This window comes from Danio rerio, chromosome 10 (genome assembly GCF_049306965.1).
Source record: "Danio rerio strain Tuebingen ecotype United States chromosome 10, GRCz12tu, whole genome shotgun sequence".
NCBI lineage: Eukaryota > Metazoa > Chordata > Actinopteri > Cypriniformes > Danionidae > Danio > Danio rerio.
Window position 1 is genome coordinate 18021997 of NC_133185.1, and position 12835 is coordinate 18034831.

A 12835-nucleotide genomic window follows, 5' to 3' on the forward strand; every position below is an offset into this window, starting at 1 on the left:
CTATGTACGACAAGTTAAAAGTTCTTTTATACTATCTAAATACTTATGGTGCAGGAGCTCGAACAAACACGTCTGATCAGGTAGCCATCTTGGCCGGACCCCCAATAAATGTAAAGATGTATCTCCTACTAATAAAGGTGATGACGCAAGGAAATTTTACTGAAAGCTGATTGGCCTCTTAAAAATATTTGGTCATACTGTATATAGTTATTTAATTTTTTATAACAAGAGCTTTTTAATTAAAGCAAGTTTATTGTATCATATTTTGTCTTTCTGACGCATTTTAAACAGAACTAATAATTGTAGGTGCACTATATGCAGGCAGGGGCTGTTCAGGTGGTTTAAACGACGGCCAAAATGTCCAGAATTCGTTCTTTAATTATTTTCTGTAATTTTTTAAATTATTGTTTAGTAATAAATACATTTTTAAATAAATATGGTCAGTAGTTTGAATCCCATGGAGCCTCAAAGCCACATTGATGTGACGCGAGTCACGTGACATAACCGAGCGGTAACTTTAACTGACATTTGAATCTTTGATGCGGCATCCATTGTGAATAACGTTATTATGAGTCGAAAAGAGCAAGAGAGACGAAGAGAAAGCAGGCAGCAGCGTCATTGTCGCAGAATATTGAACATATGTTCAAAAAGACTGGCAAACAGGGTAAGGCTGGCTGACGTTACTTCCTAACAGATCTGTCCCGTTCAGGTTCTAGGCTGGCCGCATTAGCCGGGGCGTCCTGTATATTTGCCGTTATTGATATGTCTCATACATGACCTCACTTTCCCTATTTATTTTTTGACTGCTGTGCCATTACAATTTTGGAAAATAACTGTCCGATAAAGGCTTTACTACCAAGCGAAGTCCTCCGCTGTCAACTGTCACAGCAAAAAGCGCTGATCCCGTCCCGTCCATGTTATGAGGCTGTTTACACCTGCTCACTTCATTCGCTTCATTCTGATCTGATATTAATCCAATCGCTCAAACCACTTCAGATTGCGGTCTGGGACACACTCCAGACGAAACTGGACAGGTCTAATTAATGTATTCTTTTACACAAAATGAATTTAAATTAAATAAATGATGACCTGGAGAAAATCTGACCTGCGCCAGTTTAGAGAGACAGCTGTAGGTGCGCTTTTACAGCCAAACACACGTAAAGTGCCAAATAAATCAAGACACATTTACCATAAGCATAAAACATGTGTTCTGACTTTCCTTCATCTGCCAAAAAAGTCAACTAGTCATGTTCAACTACACGGTCTTTAGGCTAATATGAAGCATTTTCTCTTCATTCATCATTTTTACTTTTATTTCTTTAGGATTTATTTCATTATATTATTATTTCATTACATTAAATTCGTTTTATTTTTATACAGAAATTATCAAATTAAAATGTTCAATTAATAATAAATGGCAGCTGTTGTTAAACACAAAACGATGAATAAAAAGTGTCCAGCACCAAAAGCAGTCCATAAATCAACACGTTTTAAATGGAGTTTTTATAATGAGTCAAATCCACTGATAATGATCATATTTTAACGATAATGTAATAATCGTCATTATCAGTGAATTTGACTTATTTACAAGAGAGGCATTAAAAGGGAAGGACATTATTATAATTATTACTGTTGTTATTGTTTTAATATTCACATGGCCAATTTCTAGTGAGGTTATTTGTGCGGTCCAGTTTGTTATTTGCCTAATAAATCATAAAACATTTTGTCTTTCTCTTGTGGACTAATAATTTATAGACTATTTTAGCCCAACCCTTCATATTTCTTATTCAACCTTTTACATGTGAAGCACAAATGTCCACTTATTATTGACTGTGATATAAAACTTTAATACATGTTTGTAAATTTATTGATAAATACATTTAATACAGGTTTATATATTTATTGGTAAAAAATAATGAATGTATCTTCGCTGGTGCTGCTCGTACAGCTGCAGTTTATACTGATATTTCTGATATAATTTAATAATAGCTAATTGCTGAAGCTTTCATCACGGTATATGTCACACTTTATTTGTTGTAAATTTATTATCTGACAAAAACAGCAACTGAGTTGTGGAGCTCAACAAAACTTGACCGAGCAGAGCGCCGTCCTGGATCACCCCGCACAGCTCACCTCACCGATTTTTATTTATTATTATTTTTTCTTCTTTGATATCGATTTTATTTTTTATTGGCTTCAATAACAAACATACAAAATCCAATTTCACACACACACACAAAAAAACCCATAATGATAATAACAGATCAGGAGAAATAATATAGACATGTAAAAAAAATTTAATTAAAAGAGAAACAAAACAGAGATTTTTTTAATTAAACAGAGATACATACATAACACAAATACAGCAAGAGGAAACAAGGACTTATGTATCTGTGATATTCCCAAAATGTTTATCATAATAATCCATGAATCTATCACTTTTCTTGTTATTAACTAGTCTAAGAGATTTCATAAAAACATCAATTTCAATTAAATAATGTGAAAAATAAGTCTGCGAATTGGAAAATTTTTGTTTATGAATAAAATATTTCCCATACAAAATAAAAAAGTTAATAATGTAGTTCTCTGATATATCAGTTTTACCTTCATAGTGACAAAAATATCTTGAATTTTTAAGCGTCTGAAAGAAGCAATGTAGCTCACTTCACCTATGATGACATAAATAGAACGCCGTTACATCATAGGACAGAACAAGTTCAGAATTTTCTCAGAGTGACAAACGAACGAGTACAGTGAACAGTGATTAACGATTTTAGCGACTTGTTTTGCATCTCAAATGGCAAATAACATGTCAGCTGTGTTTTGTACTCGAGTTAATTTGATTGAGCCTGTATTTGTCAACAATAATCATCAAAGTAACACGATGGCTTCTCCTACATCTTCTACCATGACGAGAAGCCCAACAGGTGAGATAAAAGTTTACAAAAACGCTGTATTCCCACGTATTGTTTAATAAAAAGTACAATAATAATAATAATATCGCCATATAAGGCGACTTGCTGGCCTAAAAGGCAAATATTCAACCTCTCGTGTTTGTAATTGTTTAGTGTAGTTCTGATATTGTATATTTTCTGACTCTGTGATTTGAGCTCTGCTGATATTTTATGTACTGACATTCTGCCTTTTAAGTTTCTCATTCCCACTCAATAGAAATTGTGCCTTGTTAACTTTACTGATACATTATTTTAAAATTACTTTAATTTAAATCCTATGTGTAGACCTGCACAGTAATTTTCTTATTTTTGATGGTGTGGAGGAATATTTGTTATATTTTAGCAAACTGAGTGAGAATATTATATTTAAGTCTTCATTTGTTCAATCAGGGATGAATTATTACAATTGAGGTAAAGTTGGTTTTATATTCACACATTCTGACTTTCTCAGAATGTTCTGACTTTCTTATAATAATAGAAAAATATTGTTTCAAATTCTAAATGGGGAAATATTTTTAACAGCCAGTGACTATCATCGTATAACAGTGTTTACAATCAATTAAATAGTGCTAATGTTGATTTGAAGTCATACTTACATGCGGTTTCCAACCCAATATTTCAATTAGCATGGTAAACAATATAGAGACTGTTAAATGAACAAATGTGCAAATATAAAACCAACTTCACCTCTATATTATTAAATGTCTAGAGCTCTGTTTCTGTAACTGAAGTTCTGGATTAAGACTTCTGTTTCATTTGGATTTATAAGACAGATTGTTAAATGTTTAAAGTTATAATTTACTCACAGATTTCTTAACTGAAGCTCCAGAGCGAGATAAATTGTTCTCTTTGAATTTGACGATTGCTAATAGAAAGCTGAACAATGTTGATTTAGTTTTATTAGTTTTTTTTTTTTTTGTGGTGGTGGAGAAGTTGTGCTTGAGGAAGAATGTAGATGTAGATGTAGCACCCACTGACAAACAAATAAAAGGCCAAATGAATTTGATTAAACATTGTGATGGTGATTGTTAAATAGCTCAAACTATAACTGGTAAAACTCAGAATATTGACTCAAAATCAGTTCTTATAATAGTTTGCATTTTGTGTGAGCAGGAGTGAAATGTTTATTTTTGCTAAATAGTTGCTTTTAGGATTTTTCCTGATGTCTAATATGGATTTATGACTTGACGACTATTTGTCAGCTTGTGTTTGTCATTTTACATCATAGAAATGATTTGCAATTCCACAAAATAAATTCAGTTTTCAAACATTTTCTATTATAATTGTACATTTATTATTGTTGTCTCTGTGATTGTCTTTTATATGTCTAATTTACAGCAGTTTGTCTATTTTAAACCTGTGGTAAAAGAGTTTTCTAATATTTTCCTGTTCATTTCCTTTATTTTAGAAAACCCAGAGAAAAGGAGGAAAGGGAATAAAGTCTCTGCTTTCTTTAAGAGAGCATGGAAGGCTGTAAAGCGCCCTTTCCTTTGCTGTGACTGGAACAGAGTGGCTCCCTTTGAACCACAGTCGGATGTCGATGATTTTGAGCATCTGCCTGTTCCAGGTCCTTTCAGGACCGTCGCAGCACATGCAGATCTTGAGCCGGTGTGGCTGCCAGGCCAGGTCTGTGAAGATCCTCAGCCGTTGAGTGTTCCGGGCCCCTTCAGCATCAAGCAAACAGCAGATGTGCCGAATGCAGAACCGGCCCGTCCTGAGTCCTCGACGGTCCTCACAGGTCATGTTGACCCTGAGCAGATGCATCTGCCAGTCCAGGTCTGTGAAGATCCTCAGCCGTTGAGTGTTCCGGGCCCCTTCAGCATCAAGCAAACAGCAGATGTGCCGGATGCAGAACCGGCCCGTCCTGAGTCCTCAACGGCCCTCACAGATCATGTTGACCCTGAGCAGATGCATCTGCCAGTCCAGGTCTGTGAAGATCCTCAGCCGTTGAGTGTTCCCGGCCCCTTCAGCATCAAGCAAACAGCAGATGTGCCGAATGCAGAACCGGCCCGTCCTGAGTCCTCAACGGCCCTCACAGATCATGTTGACCCTGAGCAGATGTGTCCGCCAGTCCAGGTCTGTGACCGCCTCGAGTCGTTGGCTGTTGAAGAACCATCCAGAATCAAGTCAACGACCATCGAAGATCATGTTGACCCTGAGCAGATGCTGCCAGGCCAGATCTTTGAAGATCCTCAGCCGTTGAGTGTTCCGGGCCCCTCCAGGATCAAGCAAACAGCAGATCCGGCCCGTCCTGAGTCACCAACGGCCCTGACCGGTCATGTTGATACTGAGCTAGTGTGTCTGCCAGGCCAGATCTGGGAAGATCCTCAGCCAATCAGTGTCCATGGCCTCACCAATATTAAGAAAACGACGGATGCAGATTCGGCCTGTCCTGAGTCGCCTCCGTCTGTTCAACACCCCTCTAAAATTGATGGGACTGATGGTGAGTCATCCTGAATTTGGTTCATCTGTTATTTTTATGCTTTGTTGTTTTTAGCTTGTAAATCAGACAGTGTCATTTGTTGTGCTGTTAATTATGTATTAATTACTAGCTGCAGCTCTGTTCATGAAGATGTTTCTGTTTGTTTTCTTCATTTTAGAAAAACCCAAGAAAGGAAGGAAAGGGAAAAGAGTCTCTGCTTTCTTTAAGAGAGTATGGAAGGCTGTAACGCGCCCTTTCCTGTGCTGTGACACAGATATAGTCCAGCATTTTACGCCACAACCAGAGCTGGAGGAAGCTAACAAGGCTTCTGGACCTCCTCGTGGTAAGTCATCATTTCCATCTATTTTCTGTAAATCATATTATTATTAATTAGTAATCAATTTACTCCTGCATTTCTGATAGAAGTTACTGCTTTCAGCTTATTGCATTAAATCCAGATTCAAAAGCTAGGAGTGATTTATTTGATCCGTTTCATACCAGACAATCCAAGTAAATCTCCCTGCTTTTTTTCTGTGTTTTTCAGGATTAGATCTGTCTGATTTTAAAGTAGGAGCCTTGATTGGAGAAGGAGGTTTTGGCCAGGTGTTTGTGGCATCTTACAAGCATCGTAAAAGAGTAAAGGTAGAGAACTATTTTTTAAATTCAATCAACATTTTCCTCCTGATTATTGAATATATTAAATTTGTTTGCTTTAATTTAATTTGTTGTTTTTTCTCTGCAGGTTGCCCTGAAGTTTATCAACAAGGATGAAGACGACCGCTATCTCGACACTGTAAGTTGAATAATTCACACAACAGTGAAAATGTGCTGACCATTTACTCGTCCTTCACTTGTCCTTCTCTTGTACTGACTTCCATTGTAGAAACAGAAAATACTTTTAAAGTCACTGCTTACTGGTTTTCAACATTAAATATCTTCTTTTGTGTTCAGCAGAAGAAATAAACCCAGAGATTAGTTTTGAACACATGAATGTAGGGCTGTGGAGTTAATGAAAATTCATTTAACATTTATGCAGATAAAAATGATCATTGCGTCATATCCCGGCCCCTTGTAAAGCAGTCTGCATATTTTATTTTATTTCTACACACAGCTCAGTTTCACGTGGACATCAGTGAAATCATGTAGCGTGACTTTTGCAGCATGGGATGTGCTTGATTTATTAGAGTGTAGATGATTCATTCATGTCTTCAATAGTGCTGAGGAGAGCTTGTGCTGTTGTGTGCATGTGCTCAGCCACAGAGACGGACAGAACACACACATGTAGAGCCCTCTTTTAGCTTAAACTGCATGATTAAATGTTCAAATACAAGCAAACCTGTCGAAACATGGAGCTCAGTGATTATTTACTTAGTGAAGATTTTGTTGCTGTACTTTTGTGCCATTCTGCTCTGGTAATATCTTTGAAATCTGTTTTTCTTTCTAGGATGGTCATTCCACACCTGTGCTCGCGGAAGTGGCAGTGATGCTTAAGTTGGCGAATGCTCCGCAATGTCCAAACATCATCGGATTACACGACTGGGTTGAGAATGAGAACAACTTCATTCTCAGTCTGGAGTACGCAGAGTCATACCAGACCTTGGAACAGTACATCAATGAAACATTTGACGTTGGTGAAAAGCGAGCACGCCGGTTAATGCGTCAGTTGATCCAAGCTGTAAAGTTCTGCACTGAGCGTGGAGTTTTCCATGGAGATATACACACGCAGAACATCCTGGTGTCGAAATCCCGATTACAGCTCAAATTAATCGACTTTGGTTGTGCTTGGCCAATTACCAGCGAGCCTTTCGACAGCGATGATTATCAAGGTGAGGTGGCATTTTGTGTTAGATTCTTTGCTCACAGTATTGTCTTATGAAATGACTAAATTCTGAAAATGTCTCTCTTACAGGAGCTGCTATATGCACGCCACCTGAGGTTTTCACGCTCCCCATATTCTATGCTGACCCAGTAAACGTCTGGACAATTGGCATCGTGCTGTATGAAATCTTGCATGCATATATGCCCTTTACTGACGAACGTTCAATAATGTTTGAATCCGCTGAGATACGCCCCAGGTTCTCTACAGGTAATCAAGACACCTCTGATAAATCTCAGCCTCAGTGACAGAATAAAATATGTCAGTCATGAGTAAAAAAGGATTAAATATAATGGTTACTGTAGATATTACAGTTATTTCATTGTGGATGTTTTGTAATTTGATGTAGTAAGATATAAACACGTTCATGGATCTTGAGTATGCAGACATATTTCACACTCTCTGTGTCACTTTTCAGAATGCCAGGACCTGATTTCCCAGTGTTTCATCCGTAATCCAGTTAACCGGCTAAAGTTACATCAGGTAGAAGAGCACGAGTGGTTCAATCCTGCGCAGCAGTTAAACAAGAGGAGGTAGAGGAACACACCGAGCACAAAACTACATCTTCATTCTTTCTTTGCTTCATGCTATTCCTGTTGTTTTCTCTTCTGCTTTTTTTAGAGTCACAAGTCTTATTTGACAGCCCTTCATATCACTGCTTAAATAACTTTGTGTTGTTTCTGCTTGTTTTTCTTCATTTTAGAAAAAAACTAAAGATCCCAAGAAGAGAAAAGCATCATTAAAGTCACTAAACTAGCATTATCGGTTATTAATTACTCCCTCATGTCATTCCAAACCCCTAAGATCTTACTTTTCTTCAGTGTCAGTTCATGACGTGTGTTGATGAGAGCTCTGGCCTGCACTGTGTGTGTGTCGCACTGCTGACGTTTACCTCAGATGTGCCCACGCTTTGTTTAAATGAGAGGAAGTCGCGCAGGCCTCTGGGTTATCCGTCAGCAGGGCGACACACATCCAGTGCAGTACAGGACTTCTGAAGTCATTATTTTTGTTTTATTTTTGTGTTTTTCTTTCTGCATAAAGAAGTTTCGTTTAAAAATGACAGCTGTAGCTCCAAACCCCTGACACCTTTCCTCATCTTCAGAAAACAAATGAAAATATTTGAGATGAAATCAAATCATCAAACCATGAGAGCTCTGTCCTGCACTGTATGTGTGTCCACTGCTGACGTTTACCTCAGATGTGCCCACGCTTTGTTTAAATGAGAGGAAGTCGCGCAGGCCTCTGGGTTAAACGTCAGCAGTGCGACGCTCTTCTGAACGTGCGGTTTGAGGGTCAGAGAGCTCTCAGATTTCATCTCAAATGTTTTAATTTGTGTTCTCAATATGAACTAAACATGAATATGAACTAAGGACATGAGGTGAGTAACTAATGACAATAATGGTAATGAATGGTGCCTAGACTGCAGCTCTGCACAAGATCTTTGGCCACAGGAGAAATGGTCGTGCCCAACCGAGCCTGGTTTCTCTCGAGGTTTTTTTCCTTCACATTTGTCAATTGGTGAAGTTTTGTTCCTCGCCACTGTCGCCGCTGGCTTGCTTGGTTGGGACTTGTGGAGCTGCGCATCGATGGATTTGCTCTTCAGTGTTTGGACTTTCAGCAGTGACAATTAAACCACACTGAACTGAACTTCAACTGTGAAAACTGGACCGACACAGTTTCAATTTACTTCTGCGTTAAGCTGCTTTGACACAATCCACATTGTAAAAGCGCTACAGAAATGAAGATGAATTGAACTGAATTAATGATGAAACTCTATCAGGAAATCCAGTGCTGTCACAGTTTTCTCCTCTAAAGTGTCATCAAAGATCTGCTCAACTATTTTCTACCTCATAAATGAATCTGGTGTTCTGTCGTAAGAGAGACTGATTGTTTTATAATTAAGTGTTCATGATTGTTTTGTAATGAATTGTTCTTTGAATTGTTTTGTGATGAATTGCTTTTATATATTGTTAATAAGTCAAATAAAATCCTGTGAATCAAACTGAAGCTCTGATCATCATTTCTGTGAGTTTTCTAAATGACTCCTTACTCAATTAATGAGAGAGTTCTCCCTAAACTATTTACTCAAGTGCTTACAAACCGATGAGGTTCTTTCATCTGTTGAACACTGAAGAAGATAAAAATCTGAAAATCTGTAACCATTGCTGTCCATAGTAGGAAAACGAATACAAAAGAAGTCGATAGGGTATATGCTGAAGCATGCTAATAGGACTTAGGATTTGTCCCGTCAACTGTATGCCAATGAAACAATCTGCACATTTAAGATTGGTTTTCTTTCAAAATCAGCGATCTCCACTGGCTGAGTGATATCCGATATAAAGTGGGTCTCAGATTGTACAAGAGGCACTGCATTAAATGACATTTTCCCTGCCATGTTTTTATAATATGAGCATTTATTTTTCTCCAGTATATTTAATGGAGCTGCGCTAGCCTGCCGATTCTGACGGGCGTGCATGAGTAATAAGCTTTTTCATGTCAAAGTTTATTTAACTGAAGGTATTTTAATTACACTACAACATCCATGCTGTAAAAGGAACCGTGTAAATTGGAAAAAATTTAAATAAAAATCACAACAACAGGTAACCGGAAGTTTATCAGTATGGGGAAAAACACTAGCTCGGCATGTACCCTATAGTTACAGGTTTCCAGCATTTTTCAAGATATCTTCTTTTGTGTATACGAAAGAAAGAAAACAGTAAGGGCTGACAGAATATTCATTATTGGCTGAAGGAATCTCTTTAACTCAGTAGTGCCATATACTATGTTTACTATGATTTAACACTAATTTGTGGAGTCTGTTTAGCCAAATGGAACAACTGAGAAGGTTTTACTGTTAGACAATATGTTGTTATTACATTATCAATATACTAATACAACAAATATTTCCCCCCTGGTCAAGATTGCAGACTACCCTTTGAGACTGTTCATACTTTGACAATCTCAGTTTAAAGCAACAGTTTAGACTTGAGTAACTGGACTGTGTTTGACAGCTTTCATGTATACGACTCCAAGAGAAGTTCCTGAATACCTGAGGTCTACTGTTTAGATGTCAAGCAGATACACTGCATAGGTCAAACATTGGGAACACAAGCAGCTCTGGGTTCAGGCCCGGAAGAACATTATCATGATGATCTCAGTGTGATTTGGGCTGTCGCATGTGGAAGCAGCTGTTCTGCTCAGTTACTGTCATCACAGGCTGTCCAGTTCCTGTCTGTTCTTCATTGTCCAGCAACATCAAGACAAAATCTACAAAAATAACAGATAAAAGAGAAACATGTTCAATCATTATTAAAAGAATCACAAGACACCAGTCAATAACATTACAGCATCTTTTAGAAGTAACCAACAATAACTTTTAAATACATTTCTGTCCTCAATTTAAATGTCTGAATGTAAAGGAATAAGGAGAGCAATAGTGCTCAAAATAAATGAAGAGATTTATACGTCCTCCTTGTTTATTTGTGTATCACTACTGACAGATATCTAGTCAATTGTTACTTGCAGTTCATCAGTCTTGCAGTAGCCAAAAATACACTAAGTCAAAATGAATGATTTTACTTTAATGCTGAAAATCATTAGAAGTAAAGATCATATTCCATTAATATATATATAAATTCAAATCAAATCACTTTTATTGTTACATCATCAGCAGCATGTGTGCTATGATGAGTGAAAAGCTCCAGGTGCTGGCTCCAGACAGTACAAAATACAGATAGCATAAATACAACGACAGTGCAAAATACAGACAGTGAAAAATACAACAGCATATTCGACAATAAAACAGGAAAATGTAAAATTGACAACAATATGTACAATGAATAGGTGTACTCATAGTTGTAGACAGTGTTGTTCAAGTATGGATTGGTTAAAGTGCAGTGCATGCTACATATTGATTGTGTAGTGAGGGGCATGGAAGAGTCTGTGTGTGATGTGTTAAGTGTTCATCAGTCTGATAGTCTGAGGGAAGAAGCTTTCCTTTAGTCGACTGGTGCGTGACCGGATGCTGCATAACCGTCTGCCTGAGGGTAGCAGGGAGAAAAGTCTATGGCTTGACTAGCTGGAGTCTCTGATGATTCTCTTAGCTTTCCTCATGCACCGCCTGGTGTAGATGTCCTGACGGGAAGGAAGCTCACCTCCTACTACACGTCCAGCAGTTCGCACAATCCTATGTAGGCCTTTGCGATTGCTGCTGGTGCTGTTTCCATACCAGGTGGTGATACAGCCAGACAGGATGCTCTCCACAGTGCAGGTGTAGAACGAGCGGAGGATGTGGAGGCTCATTCCAAACCTCCTGAGACACCTGAGGAAGAAGAGGCGTTGTTGTGCCTTCCTCAGCACTGCGTCTGTGTGAGCAGTCCATGTCACATTCTCAGCGATGTGGACTCCAAGAAACTTAAAAGTGCTAACTCTCTCCACTGGTGTCCCGTTGATTGTGATGGGGTGTGTTCTCTGTTTTCTCTCCTGAAATCCACCAACAGCTCCTTGGTTTTGCTGATGTTCAGTAAGAGTTGGTTTTCCTCACACCACTGCATCAGAGTGTTTACCTCCTCTCTGTAGGCCGTCTCATCATTATCGGTGATTAGGCCCACCACCGTTGTGTCATCAGAAAATTTTACGATTATGTTGGAGCTGTGTTTGTCTGTATAGAGTGGAGGAACTATGACGTCACTTTGTAGGCTAATCGGCTGCTAGCATAAAACTGGTTCTCTCGTGAAAATCCCTATAGGATTTTCCCATAGGCTTTTCGAAGATTGCAAATAATAAGCTCTGTGTTCAAACACAGTTAATTACACTTACACGTTTTGTCCAGCCGGATAATCCTCACACGAAAATACAACTTGGAACACTTTTGGATCTTAAATGCAAACGCAAGAGTTAAAAAGCTAACATTAGGCTATAAACGGACTACAATGCCCTCGGGGCGCTCGTCTGTGACGTCAGCCCCACTGTCACCGACTCTGTCCCAGTAACTCCCCTCGCTGGCCAGCAGAGGCCACCATCTCCGGACTTTTAGCATTACGTCATCCATCTACACTGATTGCGCATACACCTGATTGGAATCTGGCTAATGACCCACGTACCTCTTATAAGCCGCACTCAAACACTCCTTCAGTGCAAAGGCCAGCATTTCTGAGCGTTATTTCCAGCCTGATCTCCTGTGCACGACTCCAGCCTGTTTCTTACTTTGCTTCGCCTTCTGCCTACCCACGACCCACGCTTGTTATACGGACTCTGATTCTCTCTCTGCCTGCCCACGAACCACGCCTGTTATACGGACTCTGATCCTTGCTGCCTGCCCTTGACCCAAGCCTGCATAACGCAGGGGTGATAGCGTTCCGGCACCACGCCGGATTTCCGGCGTACTGTGGCTGCGGGGAAAAAAAAAATCAGGTTCACGGATATTGATCTGTCATTTCTCTAGATTCACAGAATTCACTCACTGCTGAAAGCGCCGGATTGGTTTTTATTAAGTGCCATTTTGTGTGCTCGTGAATCATCTTTTGAGTGTAGACGCCATGTAAATAAAAGATTAATTGTGTAATTTAGAGAGCTTTATAAATT

General features: G+C 38.7%; 1 protein-coding gene across 5 annotated transcripts in view; it reads left to right on the top strand.

Moving 5' to 3' along the window:
- The window catches only part of LOC565832 (uncharacterized), a 46089-nt gene extending 36834 nt beyond the window's left edge, over positions 1–9255 (top strand). The window contains exons 1-10 of one of the 5 annotated variants that reach the window (XM_073914536.1): positions 501–664; positions 4363–4692; positions 4843–5397; positions 5555–5719; positions 5921–6018; positions 6119–6169; positions 6821–7202; positions 7286–7462; positions 7671–7785; positions 7956–9255. In XM_073914536.1, coding sequence (XP_073770637.1) covers positions 640–664; positions 4363–4692; positions 4843–5397; positions 5555–5719; positions 5921–6018; positions 6119–6169; positions 6821–7202; positions 7286–7462; positions 7671–7785; positions 7956–7995 — 1938 coding nt within the window. In that variant the 5' untranslated portion in view covers positions 501–639 and the 3' untranslated portion in view covers positions 7996–9255. Of the gene's footprint in view, positions 1–473; positions 2928–4362; positions 5398–5554; positions 5720–5920; positions 6019–6118; positions 6170–6820; positions 7203–7285; positions 7463–7670; positions 7786–7955 lie in introns of those variants that run through there. The other 4 variants (XM_073914535.1, XM_073914534.1, XM_068223927.2 and 1 more) reach the window with 4 other exon arrangements.
- Positions 9256–12835: the final 3580 nt, after the last annotated feature.